Source organism: Drosophila novamexicana, unplaced genomic scaffold (assembly GCF_003285875.2).
Source record: "Drosophila novamexicana strain 15010-1031.04,08,12 unplaced genomic scaffold, DnovRS2.1 tig00000485-arrow-pilon, whole genome shotgun sequence".
Taxonomy (NCBI): Eukaryota; Metazoa; Arthropoda; class Insecta; order Diptera; family Drosophilidae; genus Drosophila; species Drosophila novamexicana.
The window spans coordinates 20,618-46,013 of record NW_020824808.1 but is presented as its reverse complement, the minus strand read 5'-3'; the positions used below and the strand labels follow the sequence as shown (position 1 = coordinate 46,013).

At 37.1% G+C, this 25,396-nt stretch overlaps 1 protein-coding gene across 7 annotated transcripts; it reads right to left on the bottom strand.

Moving 5' to 3' along the window:
- Nucleotides 1-20,134, bottom strand: LOC115761690 (sodium/potassium-transporting ATPase subunit alpha). 7 transcript variants are annotated; one of them, XM_030703553.1, is made up of 9 exons: nt 19,729-20,134; nt 12,207-12,338; nt 11,882-12,148; nt 10,040-11,821; nt 9,760-9,975; nt 9,102-9,196; nt 975-1,149; nt 397-629; nt 1-322 (listed from the first exon to the last, which is right to left on the bottom strand). In XM_030703553.1, the coding sequence occupies exons 2-9, from the start codon at nt 12,324-12,326 to the stop codon at nt 202-204; spliced, it is 3,009 nt and encodes a 1,002-aa protein (XP_030559413.1). In that variant the 5' UTR covers nt 12,327-12,338; nt 19,729-20,134; the 3' UTR covers nt 1-201. The 7 variants fall into 7 exon arrangements, with proteins under 7 accessions (XP_030559413.1, XP_030559414.1, XP_030559410.1 ...); XM_030703554.1 differs by lacking the exon at nt 19,729-20,134 and adding an exon at nt 15,430-15,501; XM_030703550.1 differs by lacking the exon at nt 19,729-20,134 and adding an exon at nt 13,779-13,865.
- Nucleotides 20,135-25,396: the final 5,262 nt, after the last annotated feature.

The following is a 25,396-nucleotide window of genomic DNA, read 5'->3' as shown; positions in this document are numbered from 1 at the left end:
GCTGTTTTTGTTGTTGTTATTTGTTGCTGTTGTTGTTGTTGTTGCCACACAGAATAGTGTGTTCGCTGTGGTTGCACGTGTGGTTGTGAGTGGCTTTGTGTTAAATAAACAATTACTATTTGTTGCCTTTGCTGGTTGCGGGTATTTGTGGTGTGTGGGTGTAGATGTGTGTTGGTTGTGTGTGCTTGTGTGTGTAGCTGTTTAATAGTATGTCTCCTGCTCCAACCAGCCGCCAGGATTGCGACGCAAGTAGAAGCGACGCGTCTCATCATACACAAAGATGGCCAACATAAATGGAATGGCTGGGAACCACCAGACGAGTCTGTAGAATACCGAAAATAAAAAACGGGTTAAAATTTGATATATGCACTGCCAAAATGTCATAATGCAACTCACTTCAGTGGGTACATGCGCAGACCCTTATCCATGCCGGGGCAGTATGAGAGGAAGGCAGCCAGCACCGTTTCGAAAACGAGGCCAAAGTTTAAGGCCCAGTTGCGCATGCCCTGATGGAAAATGGAGTTACGACGCGTCTTGCAAATGATCAAATCGGCCCACTGCACGACCACAATCGATATGAAGAAGGCAGTGTGGCAGGTGTATTCCAAGGTCTTGCGATCGCGATAGGTCTGAAAGAAAAACGAAAAGCATAATTAGTATATATACGATATGATTACTTATGTTAAGCTGTTAAAAACTGTATGGCTTGACAAGAATGTCGCGGTTTTAAGATTAAGATTAGCAGACGTTGCTATCGACTCCAGCTATCGACTACGCCTTGTCCCCTTCCCGAAGCTTTAACTTGTTGAGAATTTGCAAGCATCAAGCAACGAAAAAAGAACCGCCTGCATGCCATAGTCAATTTTATATTGGTTTGACACTCGAATATCAACTGTGCTCATAAAAGAGCTGCTCTCCACAGACAGTGTATATATTTGTAGATAATATAATATATTGTAGGTTTTGGCACTCACCCATTCCTGACCATACGAATCAGTTAGATCGTTAACAGCCTTGGAGTCCCACATTTTACGTATACCAAACAGTTTCATGGGCAGGAAACCGTTCTCAGCCATAATCACAAAGTACACAAAGAAACCGGCGGCGGCTTGGATCATGCCAATTTGTCCATAGGCCATGGAAATCAATCTGTTTCAAGCCGTTTGCAAATGGCCAAAAAAAAATGAAAGGCAAACAAAAAGAAGTTAAAAAGCAGCTCAGGCAACAATTTTTTTTTATATTTTGTGTGGCATTTGTTGATGTTATTTTTTTTTTTTATTATTGGATTTAGGACGCAAGACAAGTCTTGTGGAGCATTAAAGATTGGGCATTGTTTTGATGCAGTTGCTCAAGGTTTTTGTTTTCAAAAAAACTAAATTTAAATCGAAATAAAGCAAGGGTTTGCTTACAACAAACATTTGGATAGATAATTGAAGCAGAACGTAAAATTTTAAAACAAAGCTGCAAACCCAAAAAAAAAGGTTGTTGGTTCGATTAACCTCAAACCTCACCTCAGGGTTCATAAACCCCATCGTTGACATCTATGAACCCAGGTTTTGCTTAGAAACTTGGTTCTCTTCTTCTACTATTTTTAGTAGCAGCAATTCAATAGTTCATAAATTATGTTTCTTACGTTTTCATACTTTACTTTAAATTTAAATTTTGCTAGAATATTCTCAATTATTCAAAGATTGTTTTAGACCAAATTAAAAACCAAAAAAAATTTATTTGTAATTTGTACAAATGTTACAGTTAGTTTCATTAACTGCATAAATGAGAAATAAAGTTTCATTTAAAATTTTAATAGAGGACAAGAAGAGGTTCGAGTCGTGAACAAGTTCCTTTTTTTCGTGGTTTGCTTAAGAAAATTACAGAAAAACCCTGAACAATACCAGCTGCAGCGTATCGTGCAGTGCTCATATTATATTATATATAATATGACATGATATATAGAATATTATATATATCTTTTTTAATATTATTACAAGTTAGTAACTGTAACAAATGCCGCTTTACCTTTAAGCTCTTCGATAGATTAATTTTTGTTTAGGCAAATGAATGTTTATTGTTTTTAGTATAATGATTTTTTTTAGAGGTGTTAGACTTTACAGAATATAGCGTGGATTGTGTTTAAAGCAAATTCATTTGTTTTTTTTTTTTTTTTTTTGTTTATTGTATTTTAAATAAAGCGCGTTTAATGTAAGCGTGAGAGCGCAAAGAATCGTTTCTTTGTATTTGTTGTGAAAAGCAAAGTTCAGTTGGTTAGTTTTATTTTTTGCGGTTGGATTGGACAGCGTATTAAAAACATGCAGCTAGGACATAAACAATGTATATACACACATATTATAGAGTATTTGATAGGCCAGGCTAAAACATGCAGTGCGAGCTGTTTCAAAACTAAAAGCACACAAAGTAGTTCAGGCAAATGCAGCTATAGAAAACCTTTTTTCTTTTGTTTATTCCATTTACTTACGCTCAAAGAAGTTTTGAGAGAAATCAACTTAGAAACATATAAACATATATATAGAAGAACTTACATATAAACATAATAGAAAAAAATCAAAGACATAGACTTAAAATAATATGGTATAGATAATTAAAAAGAAAATCCATTTCTGTTCTTGTTGTTGTTGTTGTTGTTAAGAACCGAGCCCACATAGAGACTTACTGCGACATTGCGGCACCAGACTTGGTTTAAACTTTGATATATTGGCTATATAGTGAATACATATGTGTGTGTGTGTGTGTGAGTATATCGTCTAAGTAGAACACAACAGAAGCATTATATATTTGGTTTATTTTTTTTGCTTATCGACTGGAAACAAACTCAACTACTAAATAACGCACTAAACTGGGCTAAAAGTAACAGCAGTAAGCTTCGCTTTGTTGTCTGTTTGTTTGTTGACTAGATTTAACTAAGTTTAGTCTCTTCTTGTTCTTGTCAGTGTGTGTGAGTGTGTGTGTGTGTGTGTGTGTGTGTGTGAGAGTGTGTTTTGTTTTTCGTTTTGGCTATTTATGCGCAGCATGTCCCAGAACAGGTTCTAGAAGCGTTTCTTCAAAAAAAAAACCGTTTTGGTAATACATATTTTAAGTTTAGATTGTGCGACTAACACACAAACATTTGATGCACATTGAATTTGTTTATAACGAAAGGTCCAAAACATTTAACACATAATTGGATAAATTTTGACACTAAATAATAATAACGGTCATAGTTGTAATATAGGAAATATAGAGGTTATTTTGTATTTTCGAATTTTGCAAACACAAACGATTTTTTAGTGAAAATTCAATGAAAAAAGTTTTCTTATTACATTCCACATTGAGAGCTCAAATGACAGTAAATAAATTATAAATATGTAATACGCAGATCAAATTGGGCAAACGCATGAAAATCTTTGATTGTTTGAGTCTAAGAAGAAGAGTTGGAAAAACAAACCCAAACGAAACAAACACAAAACAAATGCATCGGCAAACAAACAAACGTATTTTGTTGTTTTATACCCTTGCTGAGGCAAACCCCTTTCATTCTATGAGGCATATATAAATATATATATATATTCTTGAGCAGTTCAACAAACGAGTCCACATAGCTATGTCCGTATAGAGTTAACTGGGCGAAATTCGGCAAAGATCTATGTTTTTGCTGTAGACAGTGCACATATTGAAGTTGACGGATCGAACTACTATAGCTTCGGCAGACAAAGGAAGTATCGCTCGAAAATCGAGTTTATGCATAAGAATCTAAGTTTACTAATTAAAGAGCATTAATCGGCGCCCAACATAAAAGCTCATTAATATCGGACCATTATATCATGAAGAAGTTCAACCAAAAATTGGTTTGTCTCATCGAAAGATATCGTACTGAATCTTGAGAAGATCTTATAAACTTCAGAGCACTATATATCTTAAGGATTTCCAAAAATACAATGCACATCAGCTATATAGCTGCAAGGGTATTTAAGCTTCGGTACTCCGAAGATAAGTTTTTCTGTTTTTTTTTTTGGATTGTACTAAAATTTCGTGTGTGTTTTCTTTTCACAATTTTGTGGCTTGCCAAATTGAGCGAAAGATGTTGGAATAAAAGGGGGGCGGGTGGGGTAACGGGGGTAACGCGACACAAAACACACACAACTCAAACAAAGGTCGAATGTCAAATTGTAAATGGGAAATAAAGAAATGGTTGCATGTTTGTTCATTTTCTAGTTTTTGTAACTAAACAACTAAAAGTAAACAATTCTTAAATGTTTTGTTTTTATGTTTTTGTTTTTGTTTTTTTATTTATCCTTATCGTAATAGATTTGTCCTGACCTGCGGTTGACCAAGTTGTCGCGGTATGGATCTCTCGGTTGACGCTTCATAATATCGCTCTCGGCTTGCTCGTAAGCGAGTGAAATGGCCGGTATCTTGCGGTATTATTTGAGTATTTTTTCGGTATTTTTCAGTTGTATTTTTTTGCGCAAGTTTTTATTGATTTGTTCATTTGGTGCAATTTGCAAGTATCGGCAATTTTTTTGTTTTGTTAGTTTAATCAAAAGAAAGGCATAATAAAAATTGTTGGAAAAAAATTGGTGGAGGGAAAAATACGAAAAGGAAAAAACTGGTTAAAGTTGACGCTTAATCTTTTGCTGGCATTATGTATATAATACATTTTTGTTATATACTAAAAAATATTAATATATTAATATATGTAGATTTATATGCGCTAAAATAGTTGTTGTATAATTTAGTTAAGAGTAAGCACTTAGATAAAGAAAGGGTCAGTTGCATTTGGTATTTGTTGTATATATAGAGTCAAGTTGGTATTTTCTGTATTATTTTGGTATTTTTTAAAGTGTTAACTGTAATTGTGTTTAGCTTCTGCGTACTTTTGAAGCTAAAACTACACTGGGCAGCAAAGTCGAGCCACCAAGTAACAAAACATCATTTCGTTATGGAGTTACAAGAGTGGGGTACTTTGGATTTGGTATATTTATAGAGATATGTATATATAGAGTTTGCTTAGAGCTTAACTTGCACTAAATTTGCTTTGTTTATATAAGTAAGGATATATAGTTAAGACTAGGAAAAACTTGCGCCATTTTGTGGCTAGTAATTGACGTGTTTTGGTAAACTACAAACAAAAAGAAAGTTTCATGATAGTTGGAGTCTGTGTGTGTGATTGACTGATTGATTGGACTGGATTGATCAAGAATATTAATTGAAGATTACATAATCTTCAGGAATGACTGACCATGTGATAGATGTTGCTGGATGATAACGTATACGAAGAGTTATGAGAAGATATTAAACTACTGCTGGGAATGCATTAAATTCGATTTACAGTAGTAGTAAAAAAAGTACATAACTTTAAGACTAGTTTCTTTTATAATTAAAACTGCACTAGCATAAATTAATGTTTAAACTATGTAAATAACGGTCTCTGTTTTGAGTTCCAGAATAACAACTTTCAGTTGTATGGGCGATAGGCGAAACAACGTAGACTTACCTTCCAAGACAAGCAAAAAATAAATAAATCTCGAATAAAGTTGATTTCATCTGACACACAAAAGTAGTCTTTAGTCAAGAGGCGATTCATGGTATTGACAAGCAAAGATATCAAAGGGCAGTAGAAAGTAGTTTCGGAGCACCGACAGCAGATTATAGATATATAAATATATAAGTTTAAGCAAGATATCAAGAGAGACTAAAAGGAAGCAGAAGAGCACGCCAAAATCGAGTTGATGTTTCAAGTGAATGTGGCATAGAGCAAAAGTGGTTCGATATACGAAAATTGGTGGCGCATTTTCTTGATATATTTCGAGTGCGGTGCATAATTCAAGGAGAGATCGATCTAATTTATACATATATGTATAAAACCCGAATAAGTATTTTAAATAGTTTTTCTTTGTGTTTCGTTTGCGACTCTGAGATACACATTTTCATCTTTTATAAATTTAAGATTTTAAGGAAATCAAGTGAAATTATATAATTAATCTGTAGCTATTGTATAGATATATGGGTATACATATGGGAATACGAGTAAGCGCATAAAAGTTAAGTTGTAAATAGTATTATATCATGGCATAATAATATCATAAGAAAAGCGCAAATTACTTTAAGAAACAAGGTTAAAAATTCAAAATGAATTAACAAAATTTTGAAGAGATAAATTGTTTTGTACTTGGGGTCTATAGCCTTGCTATAGAGCAAAAGTTCTCGAAGATAAAGTAAACTATGGCTCTTGAAGTGCTTTGGAATCGAAATGAATACATGATTTGAACCGTGTTGGAAGTTGGGCTATAGCAAATATAAATCAAAGTCTAGAAAAATGTTCAACATTTACGTTATTCAACTTTCAACATTTAACTAGCTTCAACTTGAAGATACTCAAGAGAAAGAAAACGAAAAAAATAAATAAAATGGAAAAACATGGAAGAACATAAAACATGTAACAAAAATTTATAGAATTCAGCTAGACATTTAACATTAATTAATAAAAAATAAAACAATATTTCAGATAGAAAAGAGAAAATAAGAGAAAAAGGGGCTACCAAAATCAACAAAAAACAGAAAAGAGTAAAAGTAATTTGAGGCTAGAAAAAAATTATTGTGAAGCTTTTTGAGAAAAAGTTTGTAGTTCTTAGTTAAGTAGACAAAAGTAGTTCGTAGCAAGATTTTTGAATATAGGCAGCGTACTTTGCTTTCAAATTTAGCTAGACCGAAAAAGTTTTTTTTGTTTGGAAATTTTCAAATACAAATTTGGAATTTGCGAGAAGAGAAAAATATGGTTGCATTAGAAGAAATTGTTGACGAAAAAAAATAAAATAAAATTTGTATCTGGTTCATACGCAGCTCACTTTTACTTTTACTTTTAACTCTTTTTCTCTTTTTCTTTTTAGTATGTTTAGTGTAATTTTTTGCTTTTCATGTTTGATTTTGTTGTTTGTTGTTGTAGTTATTGTTGTTGCTGTTGTTGTTGGGCAGCACAAAGAAAAACTTTACCTTTCGTTGACCAGCTTATCTTGAAAGGGATTCCTGGGCTGGCGTTTCATAATATCGGATTCAGCCGTCTCATAGGCTAAGGAAATGGCTGGCACCTAAACGTGCGAGCGCAGTGTAAAAAAACCCGGGTATTGGAATAAAAAGTAAATTAAAAATAAATATGATAAATTATGGAAAATTAAGTTTTTCTATGCGCGCTTCCCCACTCTCTTCTCCTTTCACTCCCTATCTCCTTTGGTTAAACGATAAGAAATCCGTGGAAATGCTAGCAGGAGGGGCACCGTAACACCTTCAACCACTTATAGACTAAGCTTCAGATCTTAAAGCTAACTTAAGACAACTGTTGGATGAGTATAGTTCTAGTCGGGATTTTCGAGCAGTTTGGTGAGTAGCTTGTGTGGCAAACTTAAATAACTTAAGACTTACAAACAATAAAAAGTAATTTGAAAGTTGAAATTAAAAAAAATCGCATTATATGTAAATTTTAAGAACTTCCTTTTCTCTTTTTTTTTTTTTTTTGTTAGTCTAAGCTTTGGTGTACTAAGTATTTGCTACGGATTTTGTGTGCAGTTAATTTTGATAATTTGCTGAAAAACAAGAATTAATGCCAATCAATAGATGTTAATGTCAAATATGTACGTGAAACAAGTTGTTCTGCAAATGTTAATTTATTTTTTGGTTAATTCAGCAAAATATATATATAATAGGGGCGTGAAAAGAGGCTATAGAAAAATAAAGAAATAAAAATGGACTGTGTTTTAAATAAATAAAAAACAGACAGTTACAACGCACACCAATTAACATTTAGAGCGTTAGAGTAGAGGCGAACTTTATTATTTTTTTTAACTCAATTTACACATAGGCAGAATGTGGTTGTGTATGTGCGTGTTTTGGCCAATTTTGTTACAAGAATAAAACATAAGACAAGAGAAAAGGGGTATATTCAGCACGCCGAAAATTAAATAGCCTTGTGTGTGTTATACAGCCTACGGCCTGTCACTTATGCGAGGAGACTTGTGAAGCTTGTGACTACTGAGCTTGAGCATGATACCACACAAAATGGAAAAGTTTATCATAGAAAGATTCATTTGCCAACGGATATCTGCTAGAAGATATAGAAGTCCGATTTTCAAAAGATTATAAGCCTAATGTCAAATTTGGTGACTAACCATTAAAACGTGAATGATTTCTTCAACAAACAGAATTTTGATATCGTTTTTTATCGATTATCAGAAACAAACTCGTGCTGCCTTGCCACTAGGAGGACATACGATCAAAATTTCAGTCTCTTTGGACGGACAGCCAGAGGGAAAATGATACATACTTTCTTCTGCCTGTTACATTCGCTCACAAAACAACATAATATACCCTTTTTACCCATTTTCAATGGGTGAATGCTGGCATATGTCGACAGGTTGCAGGTAAGGTTTTAGCTTAGAGACAAGTTTGCATAGAAACGGACAAGCGAACTAATCAAGAATATATACTTTAGAAAGAAAAGTCTCCTTCACATCGCAAGCCAAAATTAATGGAAACAACTACAAGACTATTGTAAAATAAAAAGTGTGTTAAAAAGTGTCAAATGTACAGAACGGTTGATGCAGGAATGCATGATAGAGGGGGTTAGAGGGTTAGCCAGAACTGGTTGGTCAGCCTGGTGGTTAACTGTATGACAATGGGCTAGTTATGTACGATCTAGTGAGAATGATAACTATGCAGATGATAATGATTTAAATGGCTCAATTTAACGAGTTTAGAGGGTATGTTACAAAAATGATACTGAAATGTTTTTCATTTCCTTTTATGTAAATAGATTATTGTAAAACTTTGTAAATGATAATCTTAGGAGTTAGTTTTAGTAAACCATAAAAATTATGGAACGACTTGTTAGTTAGTTGTCTTTGCGCTGCAAGTTTTCTTGTTTTTGATTTTTTTTTTTTTTGTTTAGTTTGTTTTAACGTTAATGCTAATTACAATCCAGCCACATACACAGACATCGATTAGTTATAGTTTACGATGCTGCGCGATTTGTTTAGTATTTTTTTCATTAAGTGTGCACATGTGTGTGAGTGTATGTGTGCGTGTGTGTGTGAGGTAGAAATTGACTTGATTGGCACCTTGAGTTCACTAATTTATCGTTGAATGGGTCACGTGGCGGACGCTTCATAATATCGGCTTCGGCATGTTCGTAGGCCAATGATATGGCTGGCACCTGGTTGTGGATTATTGCAGTTGGTAATATTAGCAAAACGTTTTACAATTCAGTTTACATTGAGGACACATCTACAGAGCATATTTGTCTGCGGGTGTGCGTGTGTGTGTGTGTTGGAATTGCTCAATCGATTTGGAAATAAAATTAAGAGAGTTTCATTATATACATACTAAACGCATACTTAAGCTACAAGAGTTTAGCCTAAAACTGGCCGATAAATATGCTGGCTTGCAACCAGCTGTGGCAAGCCTAATTGTAAATTACAGCGTACTTGTGCGCTGTTTACCTCTCGTTGACTAGATTATCGACATCGGGATTGCGTGGACGCCGCTTCATAATATCCGCCTCGGGTCCCTCGTAGGCCAGCGATATAGCTGGGATCTGCCCAAGGCAGGCAGCACAATGTTTACAATTTACAATACATTTTATAAATGGGTTATACTTAAGAAGCTACCTGACTTGACTTGGGGAATTTAACAATTTACATTTAACTTGCTCAGACACTTAGGCACATAATATTAAGATTAGTTATTGTGTTACAATTAACCAGAGGCCAAACTTACCATGTCAGTACCCAAATCGATGCACAGAATTGTAACTGTGCCCAGTGGCAGTGGTATATCGCACAGAATAAAGGCCAAGAAGGGTGAGATTTCGGGTATGTTGGAGGTTAGTGTGTAGGCAATGGACTTCTTTAAATTGTCAAAGATCAAACGACCCTCCTCGACACCAGTAACAATAGAGGCAAAGTTATCATCCAACAAGATCATGTCAGCAGCCTGCAAACCAGTCGATATAGAAATTAATAAAGATTAGCAAACGAAGAATCATGTGAGCACGCACCTGCTTGGACACATCGGAGCCGGCAATACCCATGGCAACACCAATGTCAGCCTTTTTCAGGGCAGGCGAATCGTTGACACCGTCACCAGTGACAGCCACAATGGCGCCCATGCGCTGGCAACCCTCAACAATGATGAGCTTCTGCTGTGGTGAGGTACGGGCAAAGACAATCTCAGTGTGATAGCGCAGAATCTCATCCAGCTGCTCATCGGATACATCACGCAACTCGGCGCCGTGAACAACGGCGGCCTTGGCTTCTCGTGGATTAACCTCTGAGACGGGTATGTTGAGGCGCTGGGCAATATCCTCAATGGTCTCGTTGCCTTCGGAGATGATGCCCACGGACTTGGCAATAGCTTTGGCAGTAATTGGATGATCGCCGGTAACCATGATGACTTTAATACCAGCCGAACGGCACTTGGCAACGGCATCAGGCACAGCGGCACGTGGGGGATCAATCATGGACATGAGGCCAACAAAACGCAGATTATCAATGGGGAAGTTAATTTCATCGGTGTTGTACTTGAATCCGGTTGGATACTTGTCGGAGGGCAGCATGAAATCACAGAAGCCAAGCACACGCTCACCAAGTCCACCGAGCTCCATGTAGGCATTATTGAATGCTTCCTTCATCTCTTCGTCGAGCACCTTCTCCTTGCCGTTGATGAATATGGTCGAGCAGCGTTCGAGAATACGTTCGGGAGCACCCTTCATAACCAGCAGATGGCGTGGATCGTTGGGATCCTCGTTCTCGTGTATAGACACCTGATACTTGTTGGTCGAATTAAATGGCACCTCGGCAATCTTGCGATTGCGCTTGCGAATGTTCATCACATCGCCCAGGGCCAGTTCCATACATTTGAGCAGCGCCGCCTCAGAGGCATCGCCGCTGACCTCCTTCTTGAGAATTGGTACACCATCCTGGCCACCTTTGAACTCGGCACGATTACAGAGAGTGGCAATGCGAGAGAGCGCCTTGAATCCAGGGCTGGTTCTATCGTATTGAACACCCGACTGATCCTCAGTGGTATCGGCCTCAATGATCTGGTTATCGAACCACATATGGGCAACTGTCATGCGGTTCTGGGTGAGGGTGCCGGTCTTATCGGAGCAGATGGTCGAGGTGGAGCCAAGGGTTTCAACAGCCTCCAAGTTCTTCACCAAACAATTCTTCGATGCCATACGCTTGGCAGTCAGGGTCAGGCACACGGTGACAGTGGCCAGCAGACCCTCGGGCACGTTGGCGACAATGATGCCGATAAGGAAGATGACAGCATCCAGCCAGTGGTAGCCCAAAATAAAGGCAATCACAAAGAAGGTAACACCAAGGAACACAGCGACGCCGGTAATCAAATGAATGAAATGATGAATTTCCTTGGCAATGGGTGTCTCGCCGGTATCCAGACCGGAGGCTAAGCCAGCAATGCGACCCATGACAGTGTGATCGCCGCAGCTGATAACCACACCCTTGGCAGTGCCCTCCACAGCGTTGGTTGAGAAGAAGGCCAAATTTTTGGTCTCCAAGGGATTCTCGTGTGTGAACTCAGAGCCACGCGACTGCGGCTCCGATTCACCAGTCAGCGATGAGTTATCCACCTTAAAATTGCGCGCCTCAATGATGCGAATATCGGCGGGTATGCGATCACCGAACTTAACCTCAACCACATCGCCCAGGACGAGATCCTCGGCGCGCAGCGTGAGTTTCTCTCCCTCGCGTATAACCGTGGCAAATTGGGGCACCATGTTCTTGAACGATTCCATAATCTTGGAACTTTTCGATTCCTGCAAGAGGCCAAACGTTAAATAAATCAAGCCGAAAGCATATAGGGGACTCAGGCTTACCTGATAGTATGAGAAAATGCCTGTCACAATGACGACAGCGGAAAGTACAATACCCAGATACAAGTTATCATCGGACGGCTCCTCGCTGGTGGTGGCCTGAATCGAATAGGCCACAAAGCAAAGAATAGCACCGATCCACAGCAGCATGGCAAAGCCGCCAAACAGATTCTTGCAGAACTTTACCCATTCGGGCGTTTGCTTGGGCGGTGTGAGCGCATTAGGACCATCACGTTCCAGATTCTCCTTAGCCTTGGCATGACTCAGACCCTGGGTGAAAAAGCAATTCAAGCGATTATAGATAACGAAATTTCACAGTTTAACTTACATTTTCGGGATGTGTCTGAAAACGCTGATACATTTCCTCAGGAGAGATCTTATGATGATCAATATCCAACTCCTGTTTGAGATCATCTAAGTTCTCCTTCTTAGCTGCTTTGGCCGGCATCTTGCGTCTTGACTGTGAGCATTTCATGACATTTAAGAGAAGAAAACAAATAAGTTAGTTTTCAGTATTTACAGAAACCATGTGATTGCAGAAGGTAACCCAAAAAGCCGACACAAAAATCGATTTACTTCATGCCATTAACCGCTGTGTTAGGAACCGCGTAAAACTCTATATAGGTTGATGTTATAGAGTGCTGTTTTTTAAGAGTGTAGTATATATTATATAGACCATTAACCAGTTTTGTAAGTGTTTTACAGAAGAGAGTATATCAGCTAGTGATATTTTTTGTTGCCGCACGCTTCCAACTTACCCCGTTCAGTTAGTTTTCTATATGGGGAAGAATCCATGGTATTTCGGAGGGGGCTTGGTGATGTTGTCTAAATGCTCGTAATTGCCAATGGGCAGCGAGCGTGAGAATATTTTGTTTTGCCGTGCTCTAATCTAAGCTAAATGCATGCGTTTATAGTCTCGCGCAAAACGCGCCAAATGTGAATGTCACGTAAAATGAATGAAAAATAAACATAAAAACGAAAATGGAAATGCCTCAAACTAATTTAGACTAAGGCGAAATACTACTAGCTACTAACTGAATTGGGAAAAGTCAAGCGAATTAAGTTATAAACCACGAAAGTTTCACTAATATATGGCGCGAATCCTACACTTATATGCCATGCACATTGACCTCAAAGCACTCTTTTGAATACTCTTGAAAATAATTATAAATAATTGTATACTAGATATCTACATATAGATTCGCCCAGCTGTCGTCTAGTCTGGCCGCTAGTCTCTGGCAAAAAAAACCCATAAACTTTTTTTATATTTAGCTTTGTGTGACGTCACAAGTGCAAATATTTAAACATTATTTAGAAAAGCCCGAAACTGGTTTAAACTAGTTCTAATTACAAGCTCAATTAGTTCAACAGGTTGTAAATCCTGTGATTGATACATTATAATTATAATGAAAAATAAACTTTTTGATTTACAATCTAACAAATAATCACGGGTATTTGTGGTGGTTACTAAGTAACTGGCTCTACCATGGCATATATTTACATATAGTCCATATTTGCGCTTAATATATTGAAAATTTGTGTGCTATATTTAATCTGGCGATCTTTCGATGATTTCTTTCAAATGTCAAGCGGCAAAAAATATTGGAAGCATGCCCAAAATACGTAAAAATAAATAAATACATGAATAATAAATGTAATTGAAAAACGGAAATCGAGAGATGAGAAGAATGTTTAGTACAGTACAGAAAAAAAGCCACGATAAAGTTAAATTAGCGCAGAAGAAAAAAACAAAATCAAATAAAATGAAAAGCATAAACAAATGAGATGAGTATGTAAGTTTTTTTTTTTGTTTTGTATACATCAAACGTATTCACATGTATTTAGATATGAGTATAAATGAGTATGGATGTATGGAGAGGGAGAAACAACAACAATTTACCTTGAAGTGGCCATCGGCTGTGCGATTGTCGTCATCGGTTGCAATAACCGTGGCGACTCGATAGGAGTCCGCTCTCTCAAGCTGCGACTGATATTGGATTTGATTGATGATGTTGATTGATGATGAGCGGGAAGAAATACAAATCAAAACGTAACAAACACAATGGCAAAACGAAAACGTACAACAATCAAATGCATAAACTAGGAACGTATATGGATAATACTATGATATTATGCAGGGTATAAATGAATCTTAGAATGCTTAACAATAATATAAACTTAACATGATTAATAATACAATTATATAATATAATGTTCATAAACTTATATGATTAAATATATGGGGGCTTAGCATGAATCAGCGCAAAATGATTGTGAATGCTGGAAAACAGCTTAGGACTCATGTGAGGACAATCAAGGGGACTGTGAACAGCTAGAGTTATAATGGAAAGGTGAGGGCCAACCATAGAGCGCATGTGCCGCCGCTTGGAAAGCAATTGGAAAGCAAATTGATTTGTGGTCTGCAACCAACATGTAATACCCTACTTTATGCGAAGGCGACTCTGACGTCAATAATGGGCTTAAATAGAAATACTTGAAACACATATCGAGGAGCCGCATGTTTATCAGCAAATAGCCAAATGAATCATAGAGAAAAATAGAGAATCGTGGAAACTGAAGCATGGCGTACAAATATCTAAAACAGTTATCTTTGGCCTGTCGATGAACTAATACCCTGTCTGACATTTAACAGATTTACGAAATGAAATACTTAATTTGCTGCAAATGGTTCCAATTATAAATACATATAGATAGATAAAGACTGTATTGTTTAGTTTTGAGTCTTGGGAGAAAGAAAATGATATAGTACAGTCCGATAAAGACTGTAATTGTTTAGTTTTGAGCCTTGAGAGAAAGAAAAAGATTTTTTGCCCCTATGCGAGCTATACGCCCGACACTGTTAGCTTGCTCTATGCGAACTGTCGTCAATATAGCTCTTAAACGGAAAGACTAGTTCTCATCGAAACAGACAGACAGACATCGACTAGCCTGTTGATGCAGATCAAGAATATATATGCTTTATGGGGCCGTAGATGTCTGCTTCAAGGCTTTGAGCATTTTGTGACACAAGGGTACAAAAATAATAATAATAAGAACAAAAAAAAAAAAAAAAAAAAAACAGAAATATAGCTCTACTATGTATATATCTTTTGAAAACTCATGCAAAATGGAAGAGCATGCCAAGTAATTAAACAAACAGAGAGCGTGAACGGAAGCGAATGAGAGCGCCACAAAATGTATAAAGATAATTCTTGCGTATATATGTATGTATGAATACATACACATGTAAATATATATATATATATATATATATACGTATATATATATAAAGTTGGCGTGGGATCATTGTGCCGATCTAAGCAAACCTGTCGTGCGATCGTTGGGACGCCGGCAACGCTCGTTGAGCACAAAATCAAATATTGTTCACTTCGTTTGGGATTTGATAATTTATTTATTGAGAGTTTTTTTTTTTTGGGTCGGTTCATTGGGCTTTCGAGTTGCAAAGTGGGGCATGAAATAAATCTGGAAATCTTTTACAAGCGTAATGGGCATACTTAAAGATTGGTATTTCAACAGTTTGGTTTACGCACTTATGTGATAACTGTAGCTGTCGAATTGATTTGCCTCTGATTAATTTGCACAAGTTGTCAGATGTTGCTCTATATGTATATATGCTGATATTAACGTATGCTAAACAATCTGCGTGAGAGGGGGAGGGTATTCAAATATGTTAGTTTATATAGAACTTAAGTATAAGCTTAAACTAAATAATAGGCTTAAATTGGTGCAAACAATTGCTAACATTTGCTGATACGATACGCAAACCATGTCGAATTCTCATTTCAAGATCTTGTCATTTCAGCCGAAATTCCAAATACAAGACTTAAATGCAGTACTTAATTTAAGTTATGTTGTAAGCATGCATATTCCTGTTTAAATTTCGCAACACTTCAAATAAGTATTCAATTTAATGTTGTATTTCATTTGAAAACGCAATGCGCTCTTTTCAAGAATACAAATTATTAATATATATATTTTTTCAGTCATCAGTCATCATCTTTCTTAGAATTCTCAACTTGTACTTGTCATTCCAGAAATTCAACAAACTTAAAAGTTTGTTTTTTTACAGCTCCCACAGACGCCGAAACTGACGCTAATTTATATTTTCCTAAACAAATTAAATTCATTGAAAGGTGACTTTTTTTTGTTTTATTTGTTATGTTCATGGTTCGATTCATTTGAAAAGCGAACGCGTCACGCGGCCATTGAAAACCGCGAATTTGTTTTGCATAATGGTGACAAAACGCAGCATGTGAATGTCGCCAATCCGAGAGATAAAAAAGCTGGGCCAAACAATTAGAACACGCTGTGGGGCCACTGTTTGGCGGAGCTGTCATTGGGCTGGCTCAGGATGTTTCGGATATAAATCAAAATGCGACAATGCCCAGTCGACATACACAGAGAGAGAGAGAGAGAGAGAGAGAGAGAGAGAGGGAGACAGAGAGAGAGAGAGATGGATGGAAGGAGAGGGAGCGAACGATGTTTACATAACGCGACCAATTAAGCGCTCAGATACAAATGTATCGCACAGATACAAATGTATCTAAATGTGTTTGCAACGGTTTCCCCAACGTTGTTTCAAGCATTTGGCGCGCACTTTTTGTCGCGCAAAGCATTTGGCATTTTGAACTTGAATATCAATTTACAACAAATAGCATAAAAGCATTTATCGGATGCAAAGGCGACAGTGAGATACAAAAAAAAAAAAAAGAAAACTGAATTGACAGCCAGCCCGGACAAACCGGGCACAACAAAACACGGCACGCTAATTGTTCAATCAATGCAAAAATACAGATACTGTGAGTACAGACTACAAAAATGCTATATATGTACATATAGACATATATGCTACAGTAGTCGCTCGCTAATTGCAATTTACAAGAGATTCAAAAAATTTGGATTTTGACTTTCAATTGAAGTTCCATTGTGATGTTTTAATTATTGAGTTTTAAAAAAGAATTTCATCCTTTCATAAATTATATTATATTTACCTCCTAAGCCGACGCATTCTAATTAGCGAGCAATCACTGTACGAACTGTATGTACATTCCGTAAAGGAATGTGTCCAAAAAAAATTAAGCCACACAATGGAAACGACAATTGTAAACAATTGCGATTTCAATTTTAGCTAAGCGAAAGTGCATATAACAGCAGATTTATATATCTCTCTCGGATTGCGGTTTGAACCAGTCTAAACCAAGTTAAAATATTGCCTTCGGATGGGGCCGACTAGGCAATACTCTGTAGTTAGAATCTGCTGACTTTCAGACTTGGACTTTAGATAATATATGATTTCTTTGAGATTTTTTGGGGCGTGTGCGGGTTCCTTTGGGTTGTTTAAGGGAAAAGATCTTTGATAAGTCAGACAAGCTCTATAAAAATATAATTTAACCCAGACATACACGAGTACATAGCCGAACCCATTTGAACACTCTGTCAGAACACCTCTATACCCTGTTCCTCACTCTGTGAACAGAGTACAACTGTAACAGAACATACCCGAGGCACAGCTGCGACAGGTGCTCGCGCTTATCAGGGCAAATTGTCGCTGTAAAGCGCATCGCTTGAACTCTTGATGAGACCTAGACCTCACTCGCAGCTGGTGAAAACCAGTTTCAAATCATTTGTAATCTTTGAATTTAATTTCTGGGTATTTGGGCTTGTATCTGTATCGAACATGGTAGACCTGTTTATTTACTTGTATTTTTGTTTTTATTTATTTATTTTTTTGAACCACTCGAGCTTGGGTTCTCGAATGGTAACACGTTTTTGTGTATTCAACTTAGGGTTATTACGTAGGTTTTTTTTTTGCTGTGCCAATCTCTACCTGAGCCCAGTTTTAACAATTAAATGCTAATTGTTCGCAGCTTCTACGCTTAGCCTATTCTCGAACTTTTGCTATAGAACGTTCGTAACGCCAAGTTACAGAAAACAGGGCTCAGCTAAATATCTTAATTTAACATGCGAAAATTGTTGCTAAATAAATACGAGGTATCTACATAATGCAAACAGCCTATAGGCGATGTAGGGGCGTGCGCGGTGTATGATACGCAAACTAGAAAGTTCCCATTCTTTGGATTTATCAATTAACCAAGATATATCATTTTATGGGAAATATTTATATTGATTTCCCATTCTTATAGAATATTTCATTCATTTTAAATACAAAATTTTCAGGAATAAAAGTTCCATGAAATGGGATTTATAACAAAGTATTAAGGGTAGGCTAGACATTCGAATTTTTTGTAAATTAGCATTAGCTCTAAAGCCGAAACGCTCTAATTTGCGGTAGACTTTGCTTACGTCAATAATTAACGAAAATTAAAATGAATATATATAAAAATAAAAATACTTATAAAAAATGCAAATGCTTGTAAATAAATAATTTATATGAAAAATACGAGTTAGCACATTTGAATGATTTAATATCAATCTTCTCTTTTACCCACCTGAGTACTCATAACGCCTGCAACATGATGAAGTAACAGTAAAAAAGAACGTAAAACAAATAAAAAACAAACAACGAAGACAAAACTTAAGAACACCAAACAATTTAGTAAAACAATAGGTATATAAAAAAAAAAAACGAGGATAAAAACGTTGAAGAGAAATTAATGATTTTCAGCTTATGCAACAATCTGCAAGCATTAAAAAAAAAAGAAAAAAAGTCGACCCTGGAAGGCAGCAGGAGCCAGCGCAAGGCGGCGAAGCAGCAAGTGGACCGCATTGGCTACAATTGGAAGCGCTGAGTAGCAGAGCGCAGAGAGGCGACATGGAAATTGGAAATGCCAGCAAAGCTGGAATAGAAACTGCAGCCAGCAGCAGCAGACAGCTGAAGGATGTGAGCCAATAGACAAGAGCAAAAGCGAAAGAGTGAGTGAGAGAGAGAGAGTGGGTGCGGAGAGCGAGTGATTTTCGAAATAGAGTGCAATGGCTGGCAGTTCGAAAAAGAGCGCCATCAAGTGCTCAGAGCGTACAATATGTGTAAGGGCTATGCGAAACGTAATGTAAAAAAAAATATAGTTAGTGTTGTTTTTTCTCCTTTTTTTTTTACTTGTCCAAGATGCTTTTCACAGAGCGCACAGAATTATGAAATAACCAACAGCGAGTGGTCGCCGTCGCTCCCTTGAGCACCCTAACTGGCCCGATTTGTTGGGTATTATGTATATAGGGGCAGCAGGCACCGATTATGGGTTTTTGGGGTGGCCAGAAAATTACTGCTATTCCAAAATGAAATCGCAGCAATTGAATCTAAACGATTTCATTGCCACGAAAAATTAATGTGCACACTCACACACAGCAAAACAGACGGGCGGACGGATAGTAGAACAGATCTATGTATATACATATATAATATACAAGAATAATATGCAATATACACATATATATTTGTGTGTAATTTTTCTATAGGGAGAACCGTTTGGACCGCAAAACTAAATGTCAAATCAAATTGCAAATACGATCGTTTATGATATATCAGTTGGAAAAAATCGGTGAGCACACACACACACACACACACACACAACAGATACACTCACATCGATGTTGTTTATTGCAAAAATGCATTATTAATGTTCAAAGGCATTTCAACTAGCACATACACATATGCATATAAATATATATATATATATGTATATATATCATGTGTATATCACAAACGTATCCATTACGGCTGGCATGAAGTTTTGGAAAATCGATTTTGTACAAGGACGTTGTCGTTGGCTTTTCTTTAGGCGTCTTTCTAGGGTCTTTTGCTGCAGTCGTTAGAACGACAACAGCAACAACAAATAATATAAATGAGGAAAGTTCTTGGTAAAATTGATGTGTACCTTTTACACGCCGAGTGCTATTACACAATATTTTCCGTTATGGGGGGTATTTCACAGAAAACTACCCCGTTTCAAATATATTTTGCACTTAAATTGCTGCTTCTTATGCGAAACAACAATAACAAATCACACACGTTTTTTAACACTCGTTAAGCTGGGAACAGCTTAAGAGTTTTGGTTTTTTTTGTATTTTTCTATATGTATATTCGTATCCTTTGTGCTTCTTCTTTGGCTTTATCGATGCACAGTTATTGTGTAAGCGGCAGCACCAGCGCAGCGAAGGCGGCGGGCAGAGCGGAGAGCTGTAGAGCTGTACTAGTACTGGCGCACACTGGCTGTACCACCCGACACACAGAGAGACGAGAGCTCAGTGTAGCTACTACAGTTAGACCGACCTTCCTAGTTCGGTAACAACGCTCGACTGAAAATTGTCATGCATGCCGCGAGTGGTTAAGCTTTCGTTTAGCGAAAAAACAATTCTAACGCGGCGTCGATTTCGAATATCGCTCGGAGCTTTCGTCTGCCAGATGTTTCGCTCCTACCGTACACGCAGCTGCATATGTACACACATATATGTATATATATTTGTGTGTAAACGTACACAGCGCAGTGGCGGCATTAGAGAAGCTTTCGAACTCTCCCACAACGAATGTATGGCAGTGTGACAAGTGAGGCAGGCAATGTGCACAGTGGTGCGAGCACTTCGAAACTGGAGCAGCACTCAAAAGAATGAGATAGAGAGAATGAAAGAGAGCGTGTTAACTGCTGCGCAGGAATGTGTGTCAGTCAGGCGATTTTCGAACCAGTTCGAATTTGCAAGAATTGTATAAGCAGCCTAAAACGGCAACAACACGTTTGAACAAAAGGACACAACTATTTTGAATTTTTGACATTTACGGCTACCATTTGTCATGTCCTCGCTTTTAATCGTTTATCGAGCGACTCCAGCTATGACGTCACTGGTGTCAATTTTTTACACAAGTATGTCAAGCCGTCAAGCGGAACATCCCCCAAAAGAAAGAGCCAAATCTCCACAGCACGTTAAGCATAAATGTCAGCCGTTACGCTTTTATTTTTTATTGGTCAGGGGTTGGCTGAGCAAGGACATTTTTCTCTTGCCAGCTATCTTAAGTGGTGCAGTTCTATTTTGGGTTCTTCAGCTCGGTTACGAGTAAGTTTAATTACACTAAATGTCAGCGGCACACACTAACACACACACACACACACACAGATCCAAGTAATATAAAACCCAAACAGAAAATCAATAGAGATATCGCAGCGAAAAACCTGCTGACAGCGTTTCGAGCCGCATGACAGGGGCAGGCCTGATTTGGATACAGTAAAAACTGCTTTGCTGAAATAAAACCAAGAAAAGGTTCTTGGTTCTAACTTTCAGATTTGTGATAAGTGAAAAGGATCTATTTAGATAAGTAAGAAAGTGGACCCTTATTTTTACACTAAAAAGTTCGTCCGCATATTCAAAAGCTTTGATTCCCCGAACTGATTAATTTTTTGACAATTCTTATTTACAAGTGAATTTTAAAAGCTAAAAAAATATATAAAATTGGAAAACAAAAAATTCATTTTTAAGTAGGTATATATTCAGTTTTCTGATAGCTTTTTACCCATATACCCCTAAAAAGAAGGTTCTGAGCTTGAACCTCAGTTTATTGAATGGATTCTGTATTGTCTTGAAAAAAATCATTGTAGTCAACTCCATAAGGTTGAGGTTATGGCGAAGTTTAAGAAATGTTCAAACGGCTCCAATTTTAATCTATACCAATAAAATAAAATAATAATATTATAATGTCAGAAGTTGTTGAAGCTATTTTACCCTGTTTTACGTATATTTACTTGTTATTTGGATTGTTCTGCATAGCTAGTTCTCACTGTAACTCACTTAGGGCCAGGCAAACAAGCAAACAATGGGCGCACTGACTTTAAGTGGCCGTCGCTGCCGGCGCTCCTGGCTAAATGGGCTGAGCGAGTAGGTAATGCCGAGGAGCCTTTCATTGTCCTCTATTCTAATATACAACTTATGTAATGACACGTCACACACAGCACTTCGTGTGGGTGTGTGTTCGTGCGGTGTGTAAACTTTGGCACGATGTTGCAGCTGTGACCCCAAAACGAGCGCCAGCAACAAAGAGCACCCCACAAACCCCACGGACAAGACCCCTCGTTCCGCCCAGCCCACAAAGTAACTCGTGAAAAGTTGCTTATGTAAATAGTCGATAGTTGGCAGCAATGTCCGAGCTTCAGCTGACAAATGGTCAACTGACAATACCCAATGCACAATCCTACCGGGAGGCATTACATTCAGCTTTGTTGACGTAGACATTTCTATAGATTAAAAATGTATCTACACATATACATATATCTATTATGTATCACGTATCTATATCATATCATTCATCATATTCGCATTTCTTTGACTTATTGTTATTGTAATTTAACTACACAATTGTTGATAGGCACATTAGGTTTATATAGATATAATTATATATATACAGACATATATATGTATGTATATAGCACTGGCTGACCTGGCGATAGCTTAATTTAAGGGCTGCCACGACTGCAGCACGTGCCTGGGGCACACGAGTCGCACATGGATTGCGCTACGAGTGCGCTGGCACTTAGAACAAGTGGAAAGTGATCTAGTCTAGGGTGCGCTACATAAAGATACCCTATTCTTGAGCTGTAAGTCGAGCTTGTTAGGGAAAGAACAGGCCCGAGCCACAAGCACGAAAGTAATGTTGAGCACACACAAAATATATCTGATGCTCAGAGTGAAATTGCAAATAATAGTAATATTAAATAAATATATATTCGCTTGATCGTCAATCGAATAAGTTGAGCCAGCTTCACCTTTTTAATGGTTACAGGGTATTAAAACCTTTGCGCATTGTCTTGCAAATAAATATTTGAAAAATCAATAAGCATCGACAATCCCATGAAAGCAAATGCTGTTAAACATTGAATTCCGAATATGAATGAGCAATTATGACTTTTAAGCTAAATAAATATGTTGGTAAAAAAGCAACATTATTGCAGTTGCCTCTCAGATGATATAAACAATTTGCAGTGTTCTCCGTATGCTGCGAAAAATTGTACATATAGTTCGATTTTTACCTATGCTGGAACTCTCCATTGAGACGGTCGCATTCGCACATTACGTATACGCAGCGTTTTCGTGCTAAACGAAAAACGTGCTATTCACATTGACGTGGCGCAGCTAAAACTAAACGAGCCTTGTTAATTGTTATAACAATTGGAACAATTCTATTAGTTGCTTTTGCTGTTGTTGTTCAGTTGCTTAAGGAGAACCTTACACAATGTTTTTTCTTTAATTTTTTTAGTCTAGCTACCTAGTATCTACTTATGTTTAGAAAATTTTTGGTTTCTGTTTTTGCCTTTTACCAATTATATTGAATAACGTTTACGAATATTGCACAGAGAAGAATTAAAACATTAAAGCATACGTATTCTAAGAAAAGTGGTTTTGAAATATACGAAAAAGTTCTATATTTAGAAACGTTTACTGATACCGAAAAAAAGAGGAACTTAAAAATGGAGTAATGTTTACGTACATTGAGAAACGTTTACGGATAGCTTGCAAAGAGAAATTATAAAGTCAAATGCTTGTAGGCAAGTAATATATATTTTGTTATAATGCTAATTAAAATGGTCTACTATCTATGCCAGCGAACTGAACAACAAGTGATTCCTGTAGCTTATGAGGGTAAAGTAATTGCATAAGCGCCTGGAGGTAATTTCTTGTTTAATTGTGTTCATGACCATGGCAAGTGACAGCGACACAAATCACAGACAACAGAGTGAGTGCAGCATAATCAACATAAATGTCTGATATATCTACATATAGCACATGCTGTTAGCATATGTGAATGAAGCGAATGAACTATGGCGCTCGGACTTGGTTTTTTGTACTTGAGCACTGATTAAAATGTGTTGTGCCCCGTGCAGCTCGACTGGACTATGATGCCACTGGATGTGGCATGCTCAAACGCTGATCGCTGGCAAACTGGCAACGTCTAGTCGCTCCTCGTAGGCGTTATGACAATAGATTTACGAGTGTAGCGTTCGCTTAATTTGCGCTATTCATTGTGTGTAGAAGACCTCCAGCTGAAAAACCTTAAGACACAGTCGCTTGAATGAAATGCCCCCGGAAAAAACCAATTGTCCAGACTCGGCGTAATATCCAGTCGAGCCAATGTAAAACGTGTGCGGTGGACATGGACCAACTGCCAGGCTGACTGTTCGCTTGGATGGCTGTCTTCTTGGTGGGCGGCAGGTTTACGTATACGTATCGCTGCCTTTGAGTGGCGCAATAAATTTTAATCAAAATTAAAATATGTGTATACACAATAAACTAAACAAAGTGCCAAGTAGTTTAACACATACACATACACATGCACATATACCCTATATAAACTGTGCACTATGCGCGCGTGTGCTCTCTTCTTCTGTGTGCCCATTGTGATTGGATGGGAAAATTACTTGGGAGCCAAGATCTGGACATGACAGAGAAAGATTTTCTCGCTGTTTCTAGTCATTTTTATTTAAATCAATTGGAGAATAATATATCCGAGAAAGAGTTTTTATCTTTACTAGAATTACTTGGAGAAATTGAGAATTTTTCTCGGCCTCCACTCATTATCATAATTTAGAGATCATATACGATGGAGCTTATCCATCTTACTTATCATAGAAAAATATTTAGAGAAGCAAAAATATACAATAGAAAGTTTCTCCCTTCTCTTAAGTCACATTCATTTAATGGGTATAATCAAGAGTGCTTTCTCTGCCTAAAATTACTTAAGAATAAAATTCAAAAAACTATTTTTTTGGACACTCTTCTTTTGAAGTACTTAGAATATTGTTTGATAAGTCGTCGCTGCTTATCTAAAAGCACATTTCATTAAGTTTATAGGTAGCTCTGCGTGATAGCCAGTTTTTTCCAGAGCATTTGTGAGCCCAATTAACGGAGATAACAGCAAAGATAGACGATTCCAACAAGCAAAATACTTGAGTTGAAAAAAATATCATTATTACTCGAAAGATTTTAAGAGTTTCAGCTCAAAGCAAACGTTTGCTTTCTCAATGTCTAGACAGATCTAAAATATTACATTCGATTGTAATACAGTTTAGCACACGTAATCCTTTATGAAGGTCTTGTATCTTTACAATAGTATTAGTTAATTAAGAGCTTCGGTTTGCTAGACATGCGTTGGTTAGCCCATTTAAGTACTAAAAAAATGACCGTCAAAGCCAAAGTCGACGCATTCTGACAAATTCTAATTAGAACACAGACACACATAGTGCTAGAAGTTGTGGGAAAATGGAATTAAAAACGAATTTAAATCGCGTAAAAATTGAAATTGAAAGACAACCTTGCACATATCCCGTTGAAAGCTGCCTGGAACCGATTCACGTTTTCCAGTTAAGATATTTATAGATAGAGCTTATCAATTGATGACGCAACTGGTTTGAAACAAGTGCGCAAACCAGTTAGTCTTGAGTGACGTTGATATATGTTTGATTATTATAGGCTACGTTTAATCAGAGATAAGTTTATATTGTTTATTATTATCGAAACAACAAAAATGATAAAGCAATCACACAGTTAGTTACGGTTTGGCCGCTT

Excerpts from the sequence above, each read along its gene's own strand:
- LOC115761690 (XM_030703556.1), bottom strand. The coding sequence starts at position 12,353 with ATGAAATGCTCACAGTCAAGACGCAAGATGCCGGCCAAAGCAGCTAAG. Across the intron at positions 1,150-6,984 it reads GATAAGCTGGTCAACGAAAG|ATTGATTTCCATGGCCTATG; the intron begins GTAAAGTTTTTC and ends GGCTTGAAACAG. Across the intron at positions 630-974 it reads ATTCGTATGGTCAGGAATGG|ACCTATCGCGATCGCAAGAC; the intron begins GTGAGTGCCAAA and ends TTTTTCTTTCAG.